This window comes from Schistosoma mansoni (assembly GCF_000237925.1).
Source record: "Schistosoma mansoni, WGS project CABG00000000 data, chromosome 1 unplaced supercontig 0010, strain Puerto Rico, whole genome shotgun sequence".
In the NCBI taxonomy this organism is placed as follows: domain Eukaryota; kingdom Metazoa; phylum Platyhelminthes; class Trematoda; order Strigeidida; family Schistosomatidae; genus Schistosoma; species Schistosoma mansoni.
In genome coordinates this window covers 561331-589103 of record NW_017385987.1, presented here as the reverse complement: position 1 = coordinate 589103, position 27773 = coordinate 561331, and the positions used below count along the sequence as shown (strand labels likewise).

The window sequence follows — 27773 nt, the reverse complement described above, 5'->3', positions numbered from 1 at the left end:
ATCATAAGCGTATTTCAAGAGCTATTCGCGTATTGTGGAACGACTAGGCGACCGAAAATGATTTTGGACGTAGAATATTAAGCAAAGATAACAAATAGGTTGATGAACTTGTGATTCTTAATCATCTGAGGTTGTTGTTATGCACGACCAACCGCCGCCTACCTTGATGATCGAAGTTAGCTATTGTAAGAGAGACCAAACTAATCCGTGGTATCAGTCGAATGTATTGCGGCATCCCACAGAGAAAAGACACTCATTTCCTCTCGTTTGACTTTATGAGACTAATATGGTCAAGTAAGTCCGGATTATTGCAATGAAAAGCTTATAGCTAACGGATAACAAAATTCCGAACAAGTTCCCAATGAAAATGAACCGTTTTATAGAATGAAAATAGATGATTATGTATAAAATATTTTACACAAATTGAATACTGCTTAAATTCATTTGAAATGTGATTAGATGCTGGATTTCGATTTTGTAGGTGATTTACCAGCCTATAAATTTAGGTGTTGATAAGCATGCTTACTTATATCCTGGTACTAAAGTTCTTACCACGAATAACTAGCAAATCTAACGTCGCTGTCTTGACACGGAAGTAAAGAAAGGGTTCAATAAGTTCCGTGCAGAAAGCAGTTTACTCTCCAATATCACCTGGATTTCTGACAGTGGTGGTATGGTTTGAAAATTACCAAGACAACTAACACAACAAAGTCCATTTACAAAAATGCAGTGCGTAACTGGTTTGAAATAGACTTCCAGATCGTCATGATCTTGAATACTAGTTCCGTTTATCTCATAGCTTCCTTAAGAAGAAATATCCGGTTGTGGTATGGATGACCCAATTGCTCATATATGATAATATATATTATTACAGATAGCATTAGAAAAACAGCACTAATCATATCATAAAAGATCACAACAATGTTGTAATGGAATTTTTGTTTGGATTTTAATCTGTAAGTGGTCCAAACACAAAACAGGTAAAAAAAAGTACAAAAATGATGTTATATATATATATATAACAAAACAAGATTACCTCGAGCTTCAATAGCACGAATTGCACGAACAATAAAATTAGGTACATCAGAATCTTCATTCTCACATATTTGTATGATTGTCGATGCAAATACAGATTCATCTATTTTCAGAGCAAAATAAATCAAAATATTTATGAGAAAATTATTCATTAATGTTGATAGAGTTTTTATTTAAAATACAAAATAGACAAACAACATATAACATGTACATCAGTTAGACAAATAAACCTACCACTTTATACCTTATTTACTGTTACAAATAAATAGATAAGCTGATTAAATAATATTTAAATTGTTACTAGGAGAAAAAGTGGAATAAACAGGAATGATCTGTACAAAATGATATGTCCAGTTAATTGTGGAACTAATAATCCTCTCGAACATGAACGATGATTATTTTTTCTTTTTTGGTTTTAGTGTATAATCGACTAGATAGTATGGATCTGGTTTTTCAAAAATATATCAACATAAATTCTTCGATATAAAACATTTTATAGTATTCCTCATCCACAATTATATCATTAACAAGAACTATACTAAGCCTGTGAAATAACGATTAGGGTACATAAAACTACAGAGAGAGAAAACTAAGTTCAGTTGTGTCATCAAACGTAAGGAATTTGACTATATATATATATTCAAGTAGCTTAGTTGTTATGAAGACAGTGCATCACAGTAGTGTCAGTCAGCTACAACGTAGGACCAGACACATACATGCATCCGTCCAAGTTGCCATATTTCATTAACACAACAAGATTAACACTAAATTCATAAAAGCAATCACTTCAATGGTAGTAACATTTAGAAGAAAGATTGTTTATAAGAATATAATACAGGAAGAAAGAAAAATATTTCGCAATTTTAATCTCACAGTTTGAGGGAAGACAAAAAGTTCATACACCTACGCCATTGTGATCGATTCTGAGCCATGTCACACAGAGTCTCCAACCATTGCTTACGATAGTCATGCGGACACCAACAGAGTAGTCTGCATCTACCAACACGGATCAGACTAGAAGTTAGTGAATTCAAGCACTGATGCCACGTTTTCGTTCGGCCGCCCCTAACTCTCTTCCAACCATCCACTACACTAGTCAGCATTCAGCGTCGTGGTAATCGGTGTTCAGGCATACGCAACATGTGGCCCAACCATCTCAGTCGATGAAGATTCATCACCTCATCAACTGATTTACCATCATTTCTTAATACCATGTGTTTAACCTTATTGTTACTTACCCGGTGATCCCGTCAGATCCCAGCAATATTTCTAAGACATCTGTGGTCAAAAACTAGTAATTTGAGAATAACCTCTACTCTTAATGACCACATTTCGCAGGTGTAAAGTGAAACAGAACGAACTGCTTCGCAGTATACTCGTCCCTTAATTGATAGACGGATATCTCATTTCACTTCATGTCCACTATCCAAAATATTTCTGGCACTTGTAAAGACTTTACACACTTTCAGCCACAGATTCCTAATAATGTGTTCAGAAAACGCCGTGAAGACCCTTCTCTCTGTCCTTCCTATGTATTTGTTGCTGTAAGTACATGTAGATTCATAAATGTAATTAGAGTTGACGTCAGAATGGTATTGACCTAACTTTGAATGGCATAAAGAACACTTGGTGTTGTATTGTGAAACCAATTGAGCAGCAAGAAACATTATCAGCGCCGCCTTGACTCTCCTATCGATTCTTTCTGAAATCTTATCTCCTTTAAAAGGAAGGCGAATGAAGACAGGTTTCTTCCCAATACTTGGTTTTTTATCATTTTGGGATATTTTTCCGAAGTTCGTAATAAATTCCCTCGGATATCCATTTTTAATGAGATACTTTTCCTGAACAACCGATTCCTTATTTATTTTGCCATTTGAGCATAACATCATATATCTATTGAAGAGCCTTTTGAACAGACACTTCTGTAAATGATAGGACAAAAGCTATTAAAGTTCAAATACTGTCCTGTTAATATTTATTTCCTATGTATATTTTTCTCAAGACTTCAATCACTTTTTTGTCTTACGTTAAGATCTAAAAAAAACTGATTAGGCTATGTCTTTCATATTCAATTGAGAACGTTATGTTGGGATGAGAGTTGTTGAAGTGGCTAAGTAACCGAGAAGCGTGGTCCATATCATCACAGATAAAGAACGTGTCGTCAATATATCTGGCGTAGTATGTTGTGTTTTGGATTTCGCGTTTTAGTTTCGTTTGTTCTAGGTTAGTCATGAAGATATCGGTCAACATAGGCCCCATGACCACTTCATCGGCTTAATTGTATAGTTGATTGATAAGTTGGAAACGAACCCCTTTCGTGCAAAGTAGTAACAGATTTCTTAACTCATTTTTTAGGCAAAGGAAGCAATTCTGATTGGTCGTAAATTATATTAAGTTTCTTCTGGTGGTATACTCGTAAATAATGAACACATGTCAGAAGATACTATGAATTTATCTAATACATTCAATTGATCCATCTCTTTGAAAAACTGAATTGTGTGTTTTTAACTATGGGCCGCCAGTTTTATACAAATTGGTTCTAATAATTTGGTTGACTACTGAGCGAACTTATGGTGAGTTTACCATAAACAGTAAAAGTCTTGACGGGATGTTGGATTTTTGCAATTTATGGAGATCATATACAAAAGGTAGTCGTGATCCTATTGTACTCAGATTATTGTAAGTTAAATTATCAATGAGTTTCTTCTTCAAAAGTTCCTAGAGATGTTTATTGACTCTGTTTTCGATTCCTGGAATGGTATCTTCTCCATATTTGTCGATTTGGAATCTTGATGTACCGTTGAGAATACGGAACATTTCATACACATAATCTTTTTGGTTCACTATTACGATACCAGGAGCCCCATCTGTTCTTATTATAATGATCTTATTATACTTTTGTAAATTCTCCAGTGCTGGCATATGATCCTTCGTCAAAAGGTTTAAATGTGTAGTTGCGGAAATATAGCACTGATTTACAATATCAATCAGTTTAGATTTAAACCAAACTTTTTTGTCTTTGTCTATAGGTTTTTGCAAAAACCTTGTTGTTCTTGCTTTGTTTAAATTTACCAAAGGATTTGTTTGTGTCAAATTTATCGAATTTATGAAAGGATGAGATTATTTATATGTTGTATTAGCAATATAATCTGTAAAATACATATATGCTTTACAAAAAACTAATCATTGGTTAGATTAAGAAATTGAATATGCAGAATACAAAAGAGTTTCTTTGATAAAAATAATCCATACACTTAAAAACAATCATTTTGTGTACGTCAGACTTAAATTACAGAAATAATACTGTACATGAAAGGCATAGAACTATTCATCAACGGAAAAATTGTTTCTAATAAAGAACCAGGTGAACAACCTGTAAATTATTCACTAAATTACCAAAAATTCACGTTGACAAAAGTTATTTTCTCAAAGGTTCACAATCATCAACTTATTGCTATTTACATTGAGTCAATGTGTTTATTTACTTACTAAAGATTATTTCAAACTACTTATAAATGTATGTTACAATGGATAATCAATTATATTCATATTTATTCCAATATAAATGTAAGAACTATTTATCATCAATCGTATGTGAAAAGTTCACCACAAAACACATACACATCAATTCAAACTAATAAACATATATCTTTGCAAAAAAGTGTGATCAATGCTTTATGGAATCTTTACAACAATCGGTGTCTTTTTTTTCGGTACAGACTCGGAGATTAGCCTCCCAAGAAAACCAGATGAGTGGGTTTGGGTGCCCAGACAATATGTCAGCTCACACCCTACACGATGATTATTACTACTCAAGAAAATATCTCTCCGATTCTCTATTCATAAAATTTATTCATGATATTTATAATTAGATAGTACCATGCAAATCTTTTTTTAAAACTTATCATCTTTCCATTTATTTTATTATCATTTTGCATACACTTTTATTTTGCAAGTCTTCATCAAAGCTTCTTATTGAAATGTGCTCTGATTTTGTTAAGAAAGACAATATAAGCATTACGATTAGACGATTCAGCTCGAAGAAAAAGACAACCGAAATTTTTAGAGTCATTCAATACCTCGTCTGTGATAAGAGTTCTATCTATCTATCTATCTAAACAGTCTCAAGCCAATAGATGGAAGACTTTATGGATACACTCGCCGAATACGGTACTTGATACAGCTTTCGTGAAGCTGTATTTGTCTTCCAAAGTTGTCTTCTCGACATTCGCAGTGACAGATCAAATGATAGATAGGTTCAACTGCCTTTAGATAGTTCGAAGTCAATGTTCGCCGTATATCCGAGACCAGTATTCAAGACTTGAGCAAAGTACTGCAACTTTGTCCTCTAATAGTCAATTACAAATTTTTTTGCGAGCGCCTATATAGGGACTCTATGGCATTGATGTCACAAAGGCGGCACTAACCGACCGAATCGCCGTTAACAGCTGTTTATGTGCTTTTAAATTAGAGTGTTCCATTGAAGTGAGAAAACGTTGGCATGAGAACTTATGCTTTCTCGTGATTTGCGTTAACGAGTTGACAGACTGCAGCCGGAATATAATCAAGGATTAATTCTACCGTCAGATTTACAACAGATCAGCGAGAGAAGTTTTAGTCGATATCTGAGAAACTCGTCCTCTCATAGCTGAGGATTTAAAAGACTCTTTGTGCTCAATTATCTGTACCTCTGATGGATTATTTACATCTGTTAGTAATACCATGTTTGTAATAGGGAGGTTCAACAATATCATTTTGGGAACAATGATGATGTCTCATTTAATGTCTTCACATTAAAACCCCAACTCAAGTGGTGTGAACATGTGTTACGAATGTGGTCTCAGAGGCACCCCCTTCGTCTGCTATTTGCTGACGCTGAGGCTGGGTGGGATAAGTATAGAGTTGGTCAATTTATGAAATAGTGCCGTGGTATAAAAGAAAGCTGTATAACATTGCCAAATATCTGTGTTATATTAAACATAGCACGCATGCACTCGATATAACAATCTGCTCATTATTAATCCCTGGGTGGGGTGCTACAGATGGTACAACCCAGTAACTTTAAACAATATTAAACATGGCTCAAACAGAAAAGTCAGCAGCAATTATTTTGTGGTCTACTTTCAGATCTTTCACTAAAGTAAGAACTCCCTTAAAGGAAAAGAGTTTTCTTTGATTGTATTTTCAACTGAACTATGTCTTCTATGATAAATTATTTTTTTTACTTATTTTTCTTATCGTACTTCCCTTCTCTCTTTTATTCCTTTACAATGCCACCCTTTTGTTAGTGTGAGGTGCATTATTTTTTATAATCGCTTGTAACAGAATTTGTGAATTAAACAACAAGAAATGTAATAAATAATCACAGTGTGCCATTCCATTCATACATAGTCATCATATTGATCACAAACAATTGAATGGTTTGTCGATTCAAATCTAGCTAACAATTATAACAATAACGATTAAAAACCTAACAATGTTTTTTGTGGCAACGTTAGACGAGACAGGTTGATGAATAAATATAAGAGTAATAGTTAAGTTCAAACATCCCTACTCATTTTATCCGAACGTACACAACAGAATGAGTTCAATAAACTTTTAACCTCATGAATTGATAGAAGAGAACGAAAACAGTCCACAATTTATTTACAATACCGGGTAATATAAACTGAAGAATCATTGTCAACACTGTAGAAAATTTTCATATAATCCACATTAGTTAAACGGGAAAACAGACACGTATATTATCAATAGGTATACAGTAATATCTTTCTAATTGATTCATCAACAATTAGCGATTGATATGACTCTACAAATTCGAAAAAATATTCCATAAGATTTCTTTCTAATATTTTACAATCCCTAATTATCAATATGGGGATTTGAGGAGATTGTAGTATTTTAACAGTTGAATTCAAGAGCCAATCTAAGCTAGACCACCATTGAAAACCTGGATGGTGGTGTAGCTTAGATTGTCTCGTGAATTAAACTGTTAAAATCCCTAGTTAATTTAACTTGATATACTGTGAAATAACAAACAAATTCAATTTGACAAATGTACGCTATTTTTAACAAAAAACCATATTGTTTCTTCCTTTCTTTACTTTTTCTAATCTACGAACTCACTTTATTTTTCTGAAAGCATTATTTATTCTTCCAAGTTGTGATGTACTCGGTGTGGTGTGTTCACACATAACTTTGAATAACTTCGATTATGTAAAATGAACAAAATATAACTGTAAACTGCTTAACTAATTTTTCAGAACTGCCGATTTCAAGTAAGTTGTTAAATGTAAACCGATAAAAAGATAAGTAGTTAACAAAAAATTGATATCCATCCATAAAAAAAGAAAACAGGATTTGTAGTCATGGTTACAAACATAAACATACAAGTACGTAATAAACGTTTTTTGATTTGGCTACCTGATAATTGCAAAGTAAATAATTTGTTAGATACAATTACAAGAAATTTGTGGATATTCTATTATTCGTTCAGGAGTTTTGTGGAGATGGTTAAATGTTATGTGAGATCAAGAACTGATTTAAGTTAGACAATTATAGAAAACGTGGAAGTACCGAACAGCTACTTAGCTCTAACATGGAACTCCTCACCAGTGCGAATCCATGACTCAACCATCGAGGATTAAATTCTACGGTACAGTACGGATTAGATATATATAATTTCTCGAGTTTCACTAATAAAGTAAAACGATTGTGTAAACGCCATTGGTAAATCAGAAAATTTTGTTACATCAGTGATGAGATTATTCAATTATCTGTAACCATAAAAGATATGTTTGAAGTTATTTTCTTTTTGAATACTGTCACGTAAGACCAGAATAAGTACACTACTATGTTAAGAAACTTCTTGAATTACACCGATAATCACACTTACAGATCTTAAATTTTATTCCAGTACATACAAATAAATATATTATATGCTGTAACTAAATAGTAGCGATTTGCACTTAGCTAAATCTACAATTTCATAAGGAATTCACGTACGTATACACGAAACGTACAAACTATGAAAACAAATAACTTACTCTTCAAAATACCACGAGATCGTAGGGATGCAGCACTTGGTCTTGTTCTAAAAAAATCGCGCAACTTTGCCAACAGTTTTTTATCGAGCACAGAAGGTTGTACCGAATCATCTAAAATAATAATAATAATAAACAGTTAAGCAGAAAATATAACGAATTTGTCAATGAGATCCATAGCTGATAGTCCAACTATCCAGTTTTTAGTTATATATACAATGCAATAGAGAATATTAGAGTATGAAAGACAAGTTAAGACAACGAGAGTTAGCAAAGAGACAATGACCAGGTGTCTCAATTGACAGACTACAGCTTCATTGCCGATGACATATTTAACATTCTGTCTTGTTAATGTCTGATTAGCAATCTAGGAATAAATTCTTAATAGTATTTCTTTTCTCCTCATCATGAATAGTTGATCCATGAAGTAATTTATAATGATGTGAGCAGTTATATACTGCAGAATGAGTCGAATTTCATGAAACTAAAAATGGAGGTCCCGAAGTTAAATTTGAAAAATTTTCGAAAAACTCTAACCATATTGGTATGATTGAATTTGAACTAGAAGACTCAATAATAAATTATATGGTATCACTGCCTGCAACCATTAGTTTGGTGCATGAACTAAGATTTCTTCCTGTGACGCCTCTCTGAACAACATTTAATTTTATATTGATAATTTATGAGTGGAGATATGTTATCTTTCTAATGCATTTCTTAACTTGCGTTCGACTACTTCGGGACTCTAAGTTAGCTGCAGATTTCCATTTCTTAAGAATAGATATGATATTTAGAAATCCCTTGTTTATGAGATATATGCAGTTAAAGTTATTTTGTTAAAGAGATACAATCATGAAATACATGGTATTTCGAACTCCATTACCTTTGAACTTGAGAAATCCTAATAAGGTTTCAAAATCGATCTGTACAGATTTAATTTATGATGGTGAATTCGGTAAACATACCAGCTAACTCAATTATTAAGAGAAATGTATAGGTACCAAAAGACCCTTTTCTTACCAAGAAACTGAATACTAATACACTAAACTTTTTGGTAGTAGGTCCCCCCTGCCGAGAAAAACAAGCAGTTGTTTATCAAATGTTATTTCTGTCCTAAAGTCTCGAAATAACTAATACAGATTAAAGATGGAGTCTAAAATAGCGGAATTAAAGGTCTTAAATGGGACGAAACGTACAACTTAAATTCCACTGTTCATCTGATTTATATAGAAATCAATCATTCTTAGAACTTTAATCGAATAGGACGGTAAATTATGATACTAACAAGCTTTTATTTTAGAGTATAAAAAGTGGACAAAGAAAAGCACTTCAGAAAATTATTAAGTTTTTTTTTAATGTAGTATACTAGAAGCAGGGGTAAACATATTGATGAGAAGTGTCCTCGTTACTAGACAACATAATTATTATATAGGTCACATTCACAACTTCTGTGTGCTGCTCTTACTACTACTACTACTACCACAATTAAATGTTTCAATCGATTGTTCACCACATAAACTCTAACATAAGAAAACAAAATAAAACAAAACGAGTTAAGAGTTACAAAGATAGACTTTATTATTCATTAATAAGTTGACAACCATACATGATGAAAACAATATGGCTGAAAAGATCTTTGAAAGAAAATAATCATAATACATTGTCTTATACAGTTTAGTCATCCTACAGTTAATTTATTGGAGTTTTATAAACTCGTATATAAGATTTAAATGTATGGTAGTTTACCAAGTACTTTCCAAAACTGACCCATAGCACTTTTAAACAATAACATTATTTGTTCCAATCACAATGTAGTTGGTGATTATTAAGTTTCCCCTTTTTTTATTTAGCCTAGAAGAAGTAACGACAACCTTTACATAAAATTAAATTATTATGGTCAAATTGAATTTTAGGGTAAGCTTATAGCGCATTTATTTATTTCTCGTGCAGATATACCGGTCTTGGTGATTGATTAAAATGTTAAATAACTTGTTGAACAAATGTAATAATAACCAAGTAGTTTCGGTAAGACTTGACTAAGAGTTCTTAATAGTTCCAGAACTTATATTGCGTGTTCATTCTTTGAATCCCGATTTGCTGACTTTCAGTAAGTTACATTATGACATACTAGGAAAAAGGTTCAATTTAATACACAAAACTCATGGTGAACAAAAGTTGAGTCACTTATCATAATTCTATGATTTTTATCATTTAATTAATTGATAAACCCAATAAATGAAAACTGACGATCGATAAACACATAAATAACGTATGTTCTTGCACAAGTATATACCTGTATAGTTGCTACACTTAATGTTACAGTATGGTAAGCGGAAAGGAGGAGCAATGAAAATAATAGTATTATTGGATGAACAAATCTAAACAGGAAAAAAACTTTAAAATAAACCGATAAAATCAGACAATAAATAGTGCAGAATAACATTAAACTCAGAATTCATAAAATGAATAAACCATGTCGCTGAAAATTTTAGAAAGCATCTCGTTAGATACTGACTAGGAATTCCGGACTATGCGATACAGCTAAAATTTATAGGTCAGTTAACCCGCAGACTGATGAGTTATCTTGATCTAATTTACTCTAATTCCAACCTCATTTGCAAGCCACAATAGCTCATCCAGATAGGTTGTGGATAGATATGGGTAAATAATGGCTTAACCACTGCAGTTTATGGGAATCAACAACATCATCAACTTTATGGGTATATTAGGCTACAGTTACGACTATTTTTGTGAAGCAGTTTGGTAGATAACTCTTTCAGGTTGAAGAGAATAAGAATAAAGCATTCAGTAGAGTAATACAAATTCGCTGGTCTGTTGGATTTGTATCGATGTGTTACAATCTGAAGAATTCAAATATCACTTTACATGAATTTAGCATAATTTAACTATTTGTATGGCAGTAAGCTCGTAAATCCTATAGACAAATACACACTAGGATTCAGATACATAAATTAGCTTAATGGATACTCATTAACACGAAGCTCAAAGCTAAATCAAATCTATATCCAGTGTTTTGTGATTTCCAATGCTTATTTTAGTTAATATCAGTCAATGATGAAAATTATTTGAAAGCAGTAAATAAGCTAAAAATGAACAGAAATACATATTTAATTGATGTGTAAAAATAAGAATAAATCAAAATCAACCTACTTAATTTTTTTAAATGATAAAGAAATCCTTTAGTTTTTGCTTTAAGTCTATCATCCATTAGAGTTTTATAATTTAAGTATTACTCAATAACGTGTACTAACAGAAGTATGTTCCAAGTGGATGAGAGTACTGAATATAACATATGCACTTAAAGTACAGTATATCATGTGTATCCAGCCAATAAATTAGTATGACATATTAGTTTATATATATATATATATATATATATATATATATATATATAACAACTGGATACCTATTAGTAAGTCATTTGATAGATTTTTAAAATATTTGTGCATTTACTATGTCAACATTAGTACCATTATGCAAAGAGAGGTCGCGAAAAAACACATCTATGGATACGCGATCCATAAGATAGAAATATTCATTCAGTATAATCCAACTACCATTCAATAATTTCTACTAAGAACAATTTAAAATTATTGTGAAAATCCTAATAATGAGATAATTAAGTTTTTGACATAAAAAAGACAATTTTATTTTACCAACTAGCTTCTCCATAGATGATAATATAATTTGGATAATCTAAGTTTTCTGATGAAATTTAAGATATAAATAAAACCATAGTTGTAACAGAGTTGAGTGAGAATAAGGACAAGTGAAAACTGTTGGATTACGACCACCTTTAAGTTCTAAATAGTATTTTTTTCCTCGGTAACTAAGTAACTATAAAATTACTATCAAAAATAGACTAATAAAACCAAACGCTTGAACAATTCTCATCGAACAAATGTGAACGACGTGTAGACTTAAACGAATATCCGTCCAATTTTATGTTTTATAACAAAAAAGAAAACTTGAAGAAATCAACTAAACGTCAAATAAAGGAGTAAAACTAATGATACGAATGTAGAAGATAAAAAACGTGAACCACAAAGTTGTAGAAAAAAAAGCTAAGAAATAGAGATGGTGCAAAACTGAATATTTAGGTGAAGAGATTATATAAATGTCTCTATGATATCGTGAACTTTTATACAATATATCACTTAATTTCCACCTATTGGTCTCATGGATTAGTAATATGTCTTTTCCTGGTCATCCAGCTATTTAATATCCAGATCACATTCTATAACATTTACAGACAGTGATTAGGTATATGTAATGCATATTTTAACTGTATAAGTCTTTGAAGGTGTACAGTTTCATCAAGTTAGTTATCATCCTTCACATTTCGAAAGCTAACAATAGTATGAGTTAAGATGTGGTTAGGCTATATTAAATTAATGCTTTCAAGATGCTAATCACAAAATACTTACGATTCACATTTGTCTTTACTTCGTGTGGTCATATTTTGCACTCATAAACTAACATGACACTGATTCTTGAATGATATGCTTGTCTTTTGCTTGGTAGATGAAAACTTCGCTTAAAACAAGAGTGGTATAATTTAACAGAGACGAAAGGTTTTGTGTGTTTGTGTCAAGATATCACCATTCACGAGTAAAATATGGCTAATTAGACTTCCAAGATAACTTTAGCGGTAGATAGAGCTAACTACTTCACTTATTATTATTGATCACACCAAGTATTAAGTTATATCAGTTCTGAAGCAATAGTTTGAATTTAAAAGAGGAAAAGATGTATCCAAAGCACTTTTAAAGGCTACAATCTGTCAGTGGGTCTCTGATATCACACATCACAGTACTTATCCATCCAAGCTTTTCATTACATAGATATTCGGAAAAAAGTTAGCATGGATTCATGGGGAATTTCTGAGAAAAAAATGTATAAATCAATAAGCAAAAGAAATAATTTATATACGCATATCACTTACATCTGGTTAATGAACGTCCTAACGTGACTCCATGATCTTCATTCTAATTGATGTAGCATAAAAGATGAAAGAAACAGTTAGTACATAGTTTTATAAATTATTTTTTATAGTTTATTTCTTGTTATTCATTGCTGTATTTCTTAATGGTCATTCTGTTCATTTTATTACAGATAAAATGTTTTACAAGCTTTCATTTTGCTTCTATTGAAATCAATCCATTCGGAAAGTTGACTTATTATTCAATTACTAAATCATTGTAATCTATGAGATACTAGAAAACTGAACAAAACTAAATGACAAAAATACAAATGAAGCCTAAAATCCTAAATTACTGTTATCATGGAAATCAAAGAGTAATTTTATTCAGCTACTAGTGATTTCCAAGTTTACAACCTTCTGGAAAGGATACTAATAATAAGAGTAATAATTTGAATACATGACCAGACTATTGAAAAATATAAGTGAACCGACTTTTTGTAGATTTTTTTTCTTTCAAGAAGACAAAGATTAGATAGAAGCAATATGGGGGGTGTTTTTTCAGTTGTTTAGAATTTTCGTAAACATGCATATTATACTAATTCAGAATAAATAGTATCACAATAATCGTATTTCGTGTTATTTAGTTTATGGCAAATAGATTAATTCTCACTAAATAACCAAATATATAGATTTTCAGTTGTATGCTTTACGTGAAATAGAAACTTATAGAGGTATATTGATAAATACAAGTGTTTTTTCTTATTTAATCCAATACTTGATAATTAAGATGTACTTCTAAATGTTTAACTATATAACTGATTATGTTTTTTCTCTAGATGAATTTTGAACAAACAATAGCCTCTATATAATATATATTTCAAAGGTGATTTTAGTATGATACGACTGTGACAAAAACACAAAGGTTAGTTGATTAGCATTGAAATAGTGATTGTGAATGATTATCTGGCTACAATGCAGTATTTTTTTTTTCTACAAAGACACAATTTCAGCCTCAACAACTCAAAAAGTTCCGTTTAAAATAAGCACATTACCGAATGGTATAAAAAATGATAGTATATATATAGCCCAATATGATGACTGATATGAAACAATGAAAAGTGTAGACATCAAAACCAACTAATTTATTGTTTCTGATGCTTATCAAGAACAAACATTAAGTAAATGTTGACAGGAAAAATACCCCAATCAACATTAAATGCTTGATTCCAAAATTTATTCAACGGTAAGATTAATGATTGTAGTATTACCAAATAGCCAAACAGATTTAAAAATCACATTAAAACATTGAACAAAGCTTTAATCAACAGATCAATAAATAGAATAAATGACAAAATGGTTAAATTAAAGCAATCCATATCTATCAAAGAAGACTGATTTAAATTCAGTCCTGAATATAAAACACAAAAGTAACTGCAACAAAAAAGGAACTTTGTGCTAAGTGTAAATAATTTTTTAAAGATATTGTTTCAAGTTTTTCTTTGTTGAATATCACTTGACCCCTTCACTTCCCTAGACTCGATGCAAATCAGAATACGAATAAGTGGAAACAGAATAAGTTTCAATAAGCCGGGACAACAAAGGCATAATACTAAAAACACTTCAGTGTATACAGGATTAATATTAGGACTTCTAGGATATTCTACATTACCACACTAGTGCTTATTGGTTAAAAAAGAGACCAATCAGGATAATCATGGAGCATAAAATTAAGATTTGATCCTGCTAACGCATTCACTTTATTTGTACAAGATCCACATAAAAATAACGGATGATATAGAATAGGAATCAAACGATGTTGTGAATTCAATTATACAAATTATCAAAAATTATTGTCGAACAATGGGAAACATCATAATATGATTATCAGTATGTTAAGAAGAGGTTTGATGATAAAAAGGACCATTGAAAATATGTTGAATAACATCACCAAGCATAAATTAGTACTTTTTAATTATCAACCGAAATTATATGGCCTAATAAAAGTCAAGCGAAGACGATATGAATTAGGTGAGAAAACAATAAAATCATTTTTTTCTTTTAAGAACAGATGGATTGTAACTAGCAGTGGAATCTGGGACGCATGTTTCGTACTTTTTCGAACTTGCCAGCTGAATGTACCTGCATCCAGTTGTTGATGATTACACTGAATTCGAATCCAGTACTTTTGGTTTCGCAGGGCGTAACAGGTTATTCACTGACCGATTGAGTTCAGGTAGCCACTACCTTGTTTAACGGGTATTAATTTAATTTGTAAACCTTTTCATCTTCACCTTGTTAACATTCTTAACTGAATTTTGATCGATCCTTGTTGAAGAATTTTCATCCTGATAAAAACTCAGTGAAGAATATCAACAACTGGGTAATTCAAAGCCTTACTGCTAACGATAGAGATGAAAGCCTTGTTTAATATTATAAAGGATTTAAATGTCAGTAAATTTAATTACTCTCATTAAAATATAGATAAATAAACATGAAACTGTTACATAAAAAAGTCATCCTACCAAAAGATCCTTCGCATATCGTATTGCAGCCTTCCACGATTCATAATCGATGGCTGGGATTTGTACTAAATGAACATTCAACTTTCCAGCAGTCTCACATTCAATCTGAGGTTATCAAAAAGTAAGAATGAAAACTAAATTAAATAAAGTAAGGATGAGTATTAATTCACATTCAATTTAAGTCCAAATAATGCATGTCAGAATAAGTGAACGATTATACGAGTTTATGTAATTAGGTGACAGCATGGGAGATCTGTTTATTAAGTCAATTAGATCATGTACTGCTAATGAGTGGATATTAATTCTTATTTACATAAATGTACAAATAAAAGCCAACTGTCTCTAGATAAAGTCTGCCTCACTGTTTTTCCTTGAACCAGTGAATATTAACATTGAGTTGTCAGTGGACACGAACAAATTTTATCACAGTTATCCACTATTCCAAAAGATCAGCATAAAGCTGTTATTTCGCAACATAATCTTTACTCAAGTTCTGATTTAGATCTACGTATGGGAAAATTTAAGTAAATACAAGAGATCTACACAATTAAAAGATTTCATTCCTTTTATCAGTGGTTCGATTGATACGAGTTGATAGTATAAATAGCATTTATGTGAACAAAATCAGTCGGTAGACTACAACGACAGTTCGAATAATCGATTAGATTCAGTATGGCGACCAATAAATTTTGACCTAATGACCAAATGACGTAGTACTCGTGTAATGAACGAGAACTCAGGTGGGGACAACCAATTTATTGTTTAATACAAAATTACAGAGTTCTCTCGTAAAATGTGAAAACCATACATTAAGTACTTCATTTACAAATCTTCCATCAGTTGTCTTTTACATCCTTCATGATTCTTCCATTTCTCAATCCCTTTATGTTTCCCTTTCTGTTTTCTCCAGTCCAGTCTCCTCAACCTTCTTTTGACAGGCATTCATCCGATCGGTGTCACATAGTATTCATGTCTGTCAACATAAGTGCGAGCACTATACTCGTAGTGGTACCCAAACATTACAGGTTACATTTTGCATAAAAATGGTTATTGATCACTTTTGATAAGTTGCGAGCAAATATCAAACTGATGTCCTTTACTGCTGAAAAACTTGTACGAATCTGCATAAAATACAAATCTAAATAATTTTAAAATCCTTAAACGAACTAAATGATGACCTGAGAGCTACTTCAGTATACTTCAAGGAAGATGAAGAACAAGAAATGGTACTCAAACTGATTCAGTGGATACTAAGGATAGCAAAACGTTAATACAGGTGAGTAGTAAAACAAAAATATTCACAACTGAATCCTAGTAATATTTATTACTTGAGCACTTTTGACACCATTTGGTAAACAGAATCGAATAAAGTATTTATTAGACTTGGAAGCTAATGACTGAAAGCTAAACTCCTAAAAACTATTTAGTTATGGTTCCAGATAAAGAGGATATAAATTGTTTCATAATCAACGACACCAAAGTATAAAAACAAAATTACATTATTGTAATTTTTACTAACTTTAAGCACATTCTTTCTTGATGTTTGTTCACCGCTGGCCTCGCTAACTTTTACCTCTCTGATGTTGAACTGAACATCAAGTTTACCAAGTGGTTGATATATTTTCTAATCAAAATTTTTTGTAAACAAATAAATAAATACAATAATCAGTACAAAAGTTGATTGTCTTCCTAATTCTTTACTTAATTTTGATGATTAAGTTTTGAGTAAATATGGTAGAAAATTATTTTTTTCGTGTTCAACAGCAAAATGTTAACCTAATGTACTATATGTTTCAACCAAAGTCGATTAGTCCTTGAGTTGTACAATGAGTATCAATTTAATTTATAAGTATTTGTGACTACCATTTATTTGATGTTAGGGACTACAATTGGGCATATATACACCCTGTGAAGATTGCCTCAATATTGCCCTTTAGTTATAAAAGTTTTGGTTAAATTAATCCAATATAAAATGAGAGCAAAGTATGAACAAGACATAATACTTATATCATCATATGATATGCGAAGATAATTTATCTTTCATGAACTAGATATCTATCAACAGTTTATAAACTATTGGATTTTTACTTGGGAAAAATGGGAAAACAAATTTTTGTATAGGAGCTTTATCATTAGCTTATGCAAATATCCCAAAACATGATGAATAAGATAAGAGGTGTTATTGAATTATTTTTTGTATATCTACTACAAAATAAATCAGAATCGGTAAAAATTTAGATAAGCTGATTGGATTACGAGTAAAATACAGACAAGAGTGATTGTTTGTTACGTCATAATCTCTCAATAACATAGAATAAATTAATTTTGTAGTTATTGAAATAGGATACCTGCACTATGCAGTGACTGTTACGTTACAAACTTGGTTTATAAAATTGAGTCGGAAGTTGGGGTTCAGAGGGTATGAAAATTTATCACATTCTAACTACGATCAGTGTCTTTAAGTCATTATGATGAAGGAGGCACAGTCATCAGCTATCGACCCCCATAATCTAGTTTCAAGATAAACAAAGGAATTTTTACGTTCATACGTCACTTTCTTTATTTAAAAAACTGCATCAATCCTGTTGAGTTGGTTTCTGACGATATTACGGAAGTGATGTAGGGATTATTCAGTTGATCGTAAACTAAAATTAAATGTAACTTTGACATGACATTTTGTCTTCTACCAAGGGATGAATATACTGAACAATGGTCCCCTCTGTACATTTTTGTACATGTGATCTACGGTTGTTTGTGTGGAGGATATTTCAAGTTATGGAGTGGTACTTCAATAATTATGTTTAGTTGATAAATCTGTGTTTTATTCTATAGTTTCTAGTACTGTAAACGTAATACTATATATATATATATATATATATCGTTATAACTGTTTCAGAATCATTGGGGATGAGACATGAATTGGTCTCATGCACTCAATCATAAAGGTCTCTGAAGTGTGGTAGGTTGGTTTAGTGAAAGGTGCAGTTAAATTCTAAGTAAGGACGATAAGCTAATGTATGAAGTGGTAAACATACGTTAAATGACGTTGCTAACACCAGGCTACACTTCATTTTGTGAGATGTGATACTGAACCTGGGGACGAAAGGAATGGTGAGTAGATCAACAAATGACACTTTCCCATTATTTCATTGATTGTTAGCCTGACTCATATATATCAATGAAGACTTCTTGGATAAAAACCTCACGATTATTGGGACCATTATTATATCGGATATTTTTATACAATACTGTCAATTCATTTAATGTAATTCATTGTGTTGGAACTTTCATTCTACAAAAGTTAATTAAAGGCATTCAGTCTTCTTTGGCCTATTAGTTTTGGATATTTCACTCGTCTGGTTCCCAAATCAAAGCACAACTTGGACAGAAATATAAATATATTCCAAAGCGAACAGTAAGCTAGGTTAATAAGGCAAGAGAATGTCAATATAAATTTTACACATGAAAATTCAACAGTCTTCTCAATTTATCCACTAACACTGATTATTTGAAAATGGACTATTTAGTGTGCTCAAACATGAATGTACTTTGATCAAATATTCATTCTGCTCACAAATGGTTAATCGTACTACATCGAAAATATTCATAAAGGAAGATAACCATTATTACTTAGCTCATAACAAATGATTTTATTATCAGTTTTCTATGCAAAAAATATACTAAGCTATTACATAATACTGTTATAAAATTCTAGAAAAAATATTTTTCAAAATCAATAAAATAAACTGTAAGAATGAAAATTGCCATTTTTTAAAAATTAACTCCATAATAACTGAAGCATCATTTGAAAATTAACTTACAGGCAAAGAAGGCTTATTATCTTTGTACAAAAAAAGTAATGGACCACTGAGATGTAATACACCTGGTATCCATTTTTTTGATACACGTTTATCATTTTCGATTAACATTGTACGAATAACTGCACCACGTCGTTCAAAGTGCTAAAATTTACGACAAAAATCAGTTGTTTTTTTCAAATTGTTGAATATAATTTAACAAGACCAATTAAACATGCAACATCAATCATTCACTAGCAAAAAACAAGTTTTGTGTATCTGAAGAAAAAAACAAGATTGACAAAACGTGTAATACTCTAAATAAAGATATGCATTTGTAACCAGTACTAAAAGATTTTTTGATTTTCCCGACTAACTTGGTATTTAATATACTTAGTAGTAAATGTTGTGACTTGTTCAGGTGTCAGTAAAATAATTTTCACTACTGTTAACTAGAAGCTAATTTGGTTGACATAAGCGTAATGTACTGATTATTTATTTATTTAAATACAAACATTGGTACAGAGGGGTACTAAAATAAATATATGCATCACAATCACTATTTATGTGTGGGCTAGGATACTCAGTCATCTACAACGTAGGACCAGACACATACATGCATCCGTCCAAGTTGCCACACTTCATTAGCAGAACAACATCAACACCAAATTCATAAAAGCGATTACTTCAATGGTAGTAACATTTAAAAGAAAGATTGTGTATAAGGATATAATACAGGAAGAAGGAAGTAGTTGGTAGGAAGAAGGGTATAAAGCAGTTTTAATCTCACAGTTTGAGGGAAGACAAAAAGTTCATACACCTACGCCATTGTGATCGATTCTGAGCCATGTCACACAGAGTCTCCAACCATTGCTTACGATAGTCATGCGGACACCAACAGAGTAGTCTGCATCTACCGACACGGATCAGACTAGAAGTTAGTGAATTCAAGCACTGATGCCACGTTTTCGTTCGGCCGCCCCTAACTCTCTTCCAACCATCCACTACACTAGTCAGCATTCAGCGTCGTGGTAATCGGTGTTCAGGCATACGCAACATGTGGCCCAACCATCTCAGTCGATGAAGATTCATCACCTCATCAACTGATTTACCATCATTCCCTAATACCCTGTGTCTAACCTTATTATTAATTACCCGGTGATCCCAGCAGATGCGAGCAATATTTCCAAGACATATGTGGTCAAATACTAGTAACTTGCGAGTATCTTCTACTCTTAATGGCCACGTTTCGCAGGTGTAAAGTGAAACAGAACGAACTGCTTCGCAGTATACTCATCCCTTAATTGATAGACGGATATCTCGTCTTCGCCATAGGTGACGTAAGTTGGCAAAATTCAAACGAGCTTTTCAAACCCGTGTAGAGATTTTGTCAAATACCAACCCATTAGGGCTGATCAAACTTCTAAGATAAGTGAAGTCGTCGACGCGTTCAGATATTACAACCATCGACAGTACATTGTTTAGAAGCCTACATAAAACGTGTATTCTTCAACATAGTTTCATTTGCATATATCCACTATTTCTGACTAATTATTAGCTATTTTTGCAGCTAGTTTATACTAAAATCCAGAAATACATAAAGTATATTTGTCAACAAACTATAGTGATCATTAAGAGATAAAATATAAATGACAATTACATCCTGATTACTGGCTACACGTATCACAATTTGAAAGTAAGTAATTAGTATGATTTCAGAAAATCAACACAAAGATGAACATATAGCTAGAAAAATCTTTGTATACCGTAAGCTTATTTTCACTTGGTCCACTGATATATTCTTTGCTTAGATTCTTTATCTGAAAACGTCCACCTGCTCCTTGATCTTGATCATCAAGACTGACTAAACTGAAAGGTCGATTGATAACTTGTGTTGAACAAACTTCAGAGGGTATATGTGAACTTCTATGAGACTGTAAAACAAAAAACATTTGCATATAGTTACTAGTTTTAATCTCAATGTTTAGAACGAGATGCAAGTATAGATTTAAAGTCATGTGTTTTTACATTTTCAACAACTTATATGTACCTTTGAGTATAAAGGATCATTGATAAAGCTGACAAAGTAAATAATTTCAGTGACCATTAATCAAAAGTTTGAAATCTCCACTGTAAACTAAATACTAAAACAACTTAACCCCTGATTTTAATATACCTAAACAAAAATAACAATTGATTTGTAATAAACAGTTTATTCTCTTTTATTTTTATAAATAATAAAAGACGCTTTCGTAAGTAGCATGAAATTTAAAGCAATGTGCACTTCCTGACTGAATCATTGATTTTTGTAGAGTTCATTCTGAGCAACTCGGGTAGAAAGCTTTAACTTTATGAGGGCAATAAATGAAAATTAGATAATGTGAATATTTCCTACTGAAATTATTGATGCCTTTACATAATTACCTGAATACTTCAATCAAATAGTCGTAGCTTTACTACAAGCGAAATTCACAGACCTTTGTAAAAATATGAAAATGACTGATGACTTAATGTTTTCGAAGATTTTTATCGGGTTAACCAATACTTGTATACGATATGATTATACAAAATGGGAAAACATGAATGACCAATGAGAGCATACTAACCATAAAGGTACCATACTCGATCCCTATGACAGGAACAAAGTAACTAAAAATAATGGCACTATTAAAATATTTTAAAAAATTCACTGGGTACATATAATGAGTGGAATAATCTTATAAAACGATAATTGTGTTTCAAGCACTCATATTTCAGTCACAAGATAATTGTGAACTAGGAACATTAAATAACTCATTGCAACTGACTGAAAAAGTAGCAACAGATGTTGAATCATTTTTAAAAAAGAGTACTAATGCATGAATAAAAAGTGGAACTTAATTCATACAAAAATTGAACTAAAAACTAATTCATACCGCTTTAGACTGACTCATTGTTCTCCGATTAACTTTACTGATACTTGACATTCTAGATACAGATGGATATTGATCAACATAAGAACAATTGTTTTCATCTTCAAATACCGAACAGTTGAGTCCTTCCTTAGAAGGATTTAGTCCATTAATATCTAAATAATTATTCAATGAGTCGGACAAGTTTGGCGCTTCTGTAACTGATGTTTCTAAATCTTCAAGTGCCCATACAGAATGACGAGTGTTTAATTCATAATAATATGTTTTTCCATATTGATCAGTTGCTGGAACCCACTAAAAATTTCAATAGGAAAGTGGACAAGAAGAAAACTTTAAACTTAAATTTTAAGCAAACAATACTTGTCTACTTCTACAACTAGTCATCATAAAATTGTCGCATCACGAAGTTACTTGTGTTAACTATCAAGTATGTATGAGAAAATTTATCCGTTCGTTTTAATATCATAAGTTTTTTTAAAACAAATTTGCAGAAATGTTTATTTATCACAACTACAAATTAATTATCAGCAAACATTTAAAATTAATCATAAAACGGGGTTAATGTAAAGCTCGTTTATTGCTTTAACATTTGCCATAAACACACGTGAAGTTTCTATCATTTCGAAGTATACTGGATTTCTTAAAAATGTTTTGCTAAAATTCTGACATGGTAGTTAAGTAAAACAGAAAAAACTAAGATTTTATTCACCTATCCATATATCTGACTTAAACCTAACACACAATACTGACAACTTTCATTCTAAGTGGGAAATTCAAGTAAGCAGTACCAAATTTATCTGTTCTTAAAAAAAGAACTGTAGAGGGAACTAAAAAGCAACATGGGATTCGTTATTGTCATGAAACGACTAACAAACCGTATGTTATGATGAGTATTAAAACAGTTCTCTGGAAAATCTCAAGTAACCTGTTCAGCATAAAAACGCTTATCCATTTCATAAAAGAAAGTAAACAGTCAACTGTCTCCAGACTACACTTCTTATCACTATTCAAATATAATTCAAGATGATAAGACTGTGAAATTACTAATTCATAAGAGATGTTATGTACTTCGAAATAAAAAGCCATCAATATTCAAAAATGTTTTAATTAAGATGATGGTAATGAAATTCCCCATATAAAAAACACATCAAACAATATTTGTTTATTGAAAACTATAACCATTATTTACTGATTAAGTACCCTTTCACTGAAAAGTAACATTTCAGTTTGTTGGTCTAAGCTGTTAAATTCACAGTAAACACATTACTGAGATATTTTACCAATATAAAATTAGGAGAAAAAGTGAGTACAAACAATTGTCGATCAACAATTTCTAATTGATTATTTAAGAATAATGACTATCACAATTAACCTATAACTTTTATTTCATTTAGGCTACTAATGGTATATGATCATAGAGTGAATAAAATGAGTGGAAAAACAAAAGTAAAAAGACATGAATTTCCAGTTTTTATAAAAATTAAAAACAATCATCGTTATTATCATTAATCTTAAACTGACTTTTTCATTAGTTGCTTCGTTAATGTACATCTCTTGACCATTGTTTATACAATGACGCCATCGAACTCCATTCCCCTGATTATTTGATAAGATCTCGGAAGGTGAAATATTCTGATAAAAATAAATACAAAATAAAAAATTTAAGTCTATAAAACGACTATAATAGAATCTTTATTAATAATTTAAAAAAAATTTATACTTATAACATATTTGTTTCATGGAAGACTAATTTTGTTATAGTTACAGTTAGATTTTGTACATATATCTTTGGAATCGGAGAATAAGTAATGCAGTTGAACTGTTTGTTCTTGAAAGAAACAAAATAGAAAAAAATCAATGCTCCGTATATCTATCTATCTATCTATCTGCCCCCAAATGCCCTGGTACGGCCGAGAGTGGGGAGAGTCTACTCTCCCTCTCGAAATGCTCTCATATGGCCAGCGAATATATAGCCTCTGTCAGGGAAGTCCTACTCACTGCCTTCTCGTGGCATTACTGTTGTTTACGAAAGTGAGAGGACGAAAAGCGAATGTCCGGCGCTTTAACCGGGTTGGTGGACACGGAGGGTCCACCTAGGGGAGTTGGAAAACCCTGATTCCAAACCAATGGTGCACATGGGCTCCAGTATCCTGATGGAACGAATGGCGGAAGAACCTGTCATTGGTCAACGGCAACCATGGGACTGCATCTCCTCACGATGCTCCACTGCCTTGTGGATCAGAACTTTAGGTCAAAGGCTCGGGGTGTGGCCCCCTAAGAAAACCACCTGCTTCGGTTTGGGCACCCGGGCAGTATCACAGCCCACACACAAATGAATGAAATGATGAACTCTATTGACGATAATATCCCTGCTCATACTAAAAGCAAGACAATTTACATTATTATTATTATTACCTTTATTATTATTATTACTATTAATATTATTATTATTATTATTATTATTTACCATATCGCTAACTCACCCCCTTTTATCCCCAATTTGTGTAACCTTCCTTTCCAACTTATGCAGTAGCTCACCCATGGTGGAAACTCTGTCCTATCTAAACGATCTCCAGTCACTGTCTGGTTGAAAGTGAATGCTTCCACCGATTGCGAATACTGAAGCAGTCTTTCTGAAACCACGTACGCCGTTCAAGCTGGCTTCCTTCAACGTTCGCACACTAATGCATATCAGACAACAGATAGGGCTGGCTATGTCTTTGGAAGGTCTTAATGTTGACGTTTGCTGTCTATCCGAGACCCGTATTCAAGACTCTAGTGAAGTACTACAAATCCGCTCTCCATCTGTCGCCTCGAAAAGCTTGTTCCACGTGCGCTTATCCGGGGACCCTGTGGCATCTTCGTCTGGTCTTGCTGGCGTTGGTGTCGCACTAAGCGCTAGGGCTGAGGCAGCACTAATCGATTGGATCTCCATTAGCAGTCGGTTATGTGCTGTTAGATTAGAAAGTTCCATCAAAGTGAGAAGAAATCGGCGTGAGAAACGGTGTCTTTTCGTCATCTCCGCCTATGCCCCGACAGATTGCAGCCCGGATGCAATCAAGGATGAGTTTTACCATCAGTTAACAGTTCTTCTCCAGAAAGCGCGTTCGACAGATATTGTAGTACTAGCCGGAGACTTGAATGCACAGGTCGGGCGTCTAGGCACAGAAGAGAGTCGTCTAGGTGGCCGATAGGGACTTGTTGGTCGCAGGACAGATAACGGGGACCGTTTGCTGCAACTGTGCACAGACCACAACCTGTTTCTGGCCAGCACTAACTTCCGGCACAGTCATCGCCGGTGTGCCACCTGGCGTCCTCCCTCTGCATCCCAAGCCTGGACTCAGATTGATCACATCGCGATCAGCTACCGCTGGCGTGGTTGTGTACAAGACTGCCGCTCCTTTTGGAGTACCTATCTGGAGTCTGATCATGCCCTGGTCTGCGCCAATCTCGCCTTACTTTTCAGTGGCCGAAGGATTGACCACCACCAACGGATTGATATTAGTAAACTGGCTGCAACTTCTGAGCGGAGCTAGCCTCTAGGCTAGCTACCACCCCACCGAAAAGTATAGATGAGCATTGGTTGCATCTTCACGACGCCATGAAAATGGCGAGTAAAGCCGCTTGCGGCTTCGCGAAACGTCCCGCTTATAAGCACTGGGTTTCTTCTGGCTCCTTACAACTGATGGAAGCCCGTCGGTCTACTCCGGGTGACCGTGAGTTTGACCACAAACGAAGGCTGTTACGTAATGAAATCGGGCAAAGCTTGCGTAAGGACCGGGAAGCCTGGTGGTCGGAGCGTGCTAATGAGATGGAAGCAGCAGCTGCATCTGGTAACTACCGGAAGCTCTTCCAACTCATCCGAGCCACTGGCAGCAAGAAGTCTGGTGTGAGTGAAACAATCTACGAGGATGACGGGATGCCAATCACTAACATCTCTCGACGTCTTGGACGATGGGCGGAATTTTTCGAAGGGCAGTTCAACTGGCCTGCTGCTCCGGCAACATCAACCAGCTTGTCCTGCCCCCCATGGCCGGTGACGACTGATCCACCAAACGAGGCGGAAGTCCGCAAGGAACTCCAACTCTTGAAACGTTACAAATCACCGGGCCCAGATGACTTACCTCCGGCTCTTTTTAAAGATGGTGGTGACTTTCTGACTAAGGAATTGACTGTGTTGTTTGCAAAGGTTTGGGAGCAAGAAAGTGTTCCAACATCTTGGAATGAGTCAATAGTCGTCCCTATCTTTAAAAAGGGTTCACGTTGTTCCTGCAATAACTATCGGGGGATAAGTCTACTTTCGATTGCGTCCAAACTATTGGCTTCTATCATTCTTCGTAGGTTGTTTAAAACCCGAGAACGATTGACTCGCGAGGAGCAGGCTGGTTTTCGTTCTGGTCGAGGATGCATTGATCACATCTTCACCCTCCGCCAAATGTTAGAACACCGTCATACTTATCGCAGGCCAACAATCGTATTGTTTCTTGGTATCGGGGCTGCCTTTGATCCGTTGGACAGGACTGTCCTCTGGGATTGTCTATTAAAGAATGGTGTGCCTGAGAAGTTTATTAACATCTTAAAAGCCCTGTATACAAACACCTCAGGCAGAGTGAGGGCATACAACCACCTTTCTCCCTTGTTTCATTCGAGCAGTAGGGTTAGGCAGGGTTGCCCGATCTCACCGTTCCTCTTCAACTTTGCCATCGACGACATCCTGGAAACAGCTCTGGTGGATGTAAGTAATGGCGGTGTGGATATGTTGCCTGGAGAACGACTTCTCGACCTTGAGTATGCGGATGATATTTTCTTACTGTGCGATAATGCCCAAGGCATGCAATCCGCACTTAATCAGTTGGCAATCAGTGTCCGCAGGTACGGCATGTGCTTTGCACCCTCCAAGTGCAAAGTACTCCTACAAGACTGGCAGGATTCTCATCCTGTACTCACCCTGGATGGTGAGGAGATCGAAGTAGTTGAGAAGTTCGTGTATCTAGGTAGCTATATAAGTGCTGGTGGTGGCGTGAGTGATGAGATTGATGCACGTATAAGGAAAGCCAGAGCGGCTTATGCCAATCTGGGCCATCTTTGGTGCCTTCGTGATGTTAGTCTGGCTGTAAAAGGTCGGATCTACAACGCGTCGGTGAGAGCAGTTTTGCTTTATGCTTGTGAAACCTGGCCTCTCCGAGTTGAGGATGTTAGACGTCTCTCTGTGTTCGATCATCGTTGTCTCCGAAGGATTGCTGACATACAGTGGCAACACCATGTTAGTAATGCAGAGGTTCGGCATCGTGTGTTCGGGCGCAGAGACGATAATTCAATTGATGTCACCATCTTGAAACATCGACTTCGGTGGCTTGGACATGTTTTACGAATGTCGTCCCAGAGACTTCCACGTCGTGCATTATTTGCCGACCCTGGGACTGGTTGGAAAAAGCGGAGAGGAGGTCAGTGTATGACATGGTGTCGTGGCATGAAAGAGAGCTGCAAAGGGCTAGCTTCCGTTGGTCCTTCACGACTCC

The 27773-nt window shown here is 33.7% G+C and overlaps 1 protein-coding gene across 1 annotated transcript in view; it reads right to left on the bottom strand.

Moving 5' to 3' along the window:
• Smp_180160 (rho gtpase activating protein, putative) overlaps positions 1 to 27773 on the bottom strand; it is a gene marked incomplete at its 5' end in the record, with an annotated part of 42263 nt that overhangs the window by 9539 nt on the left and 4951 nt on the right. Inside the window, 8 exons of the mRNA XM_018791937.1 lie at positions 1037 to 1138; positions 13045 to 13087; positions 15546 to 15650; positions 17065 to 17133; positions 19367 to 19507; positions 21109 to 21276; positions 22258 to 22548; positions 23776 to 23850. Coding sequence (XP_018644847.1) covers positions 1037 to 1138; positions 13045 to 13087; positions 15546 to 15650; positions 17065 to 17133; positions 19367 to 19507; positions 21109 to 21276; positions 22258 to 22548; positions 23776 to 23850 — 994 coding nt within the window. The remainder of the gene's footprint in view (positions 1 to 1036; positions 1139 to 13044; positions 13088 to 15545; positions 15651 to 17064; positions 17134 to 19366; positions 19508 to 21108; positions 21277 to 22257; positions 22549 to 23775; positions 23851 to 27773) is intronic.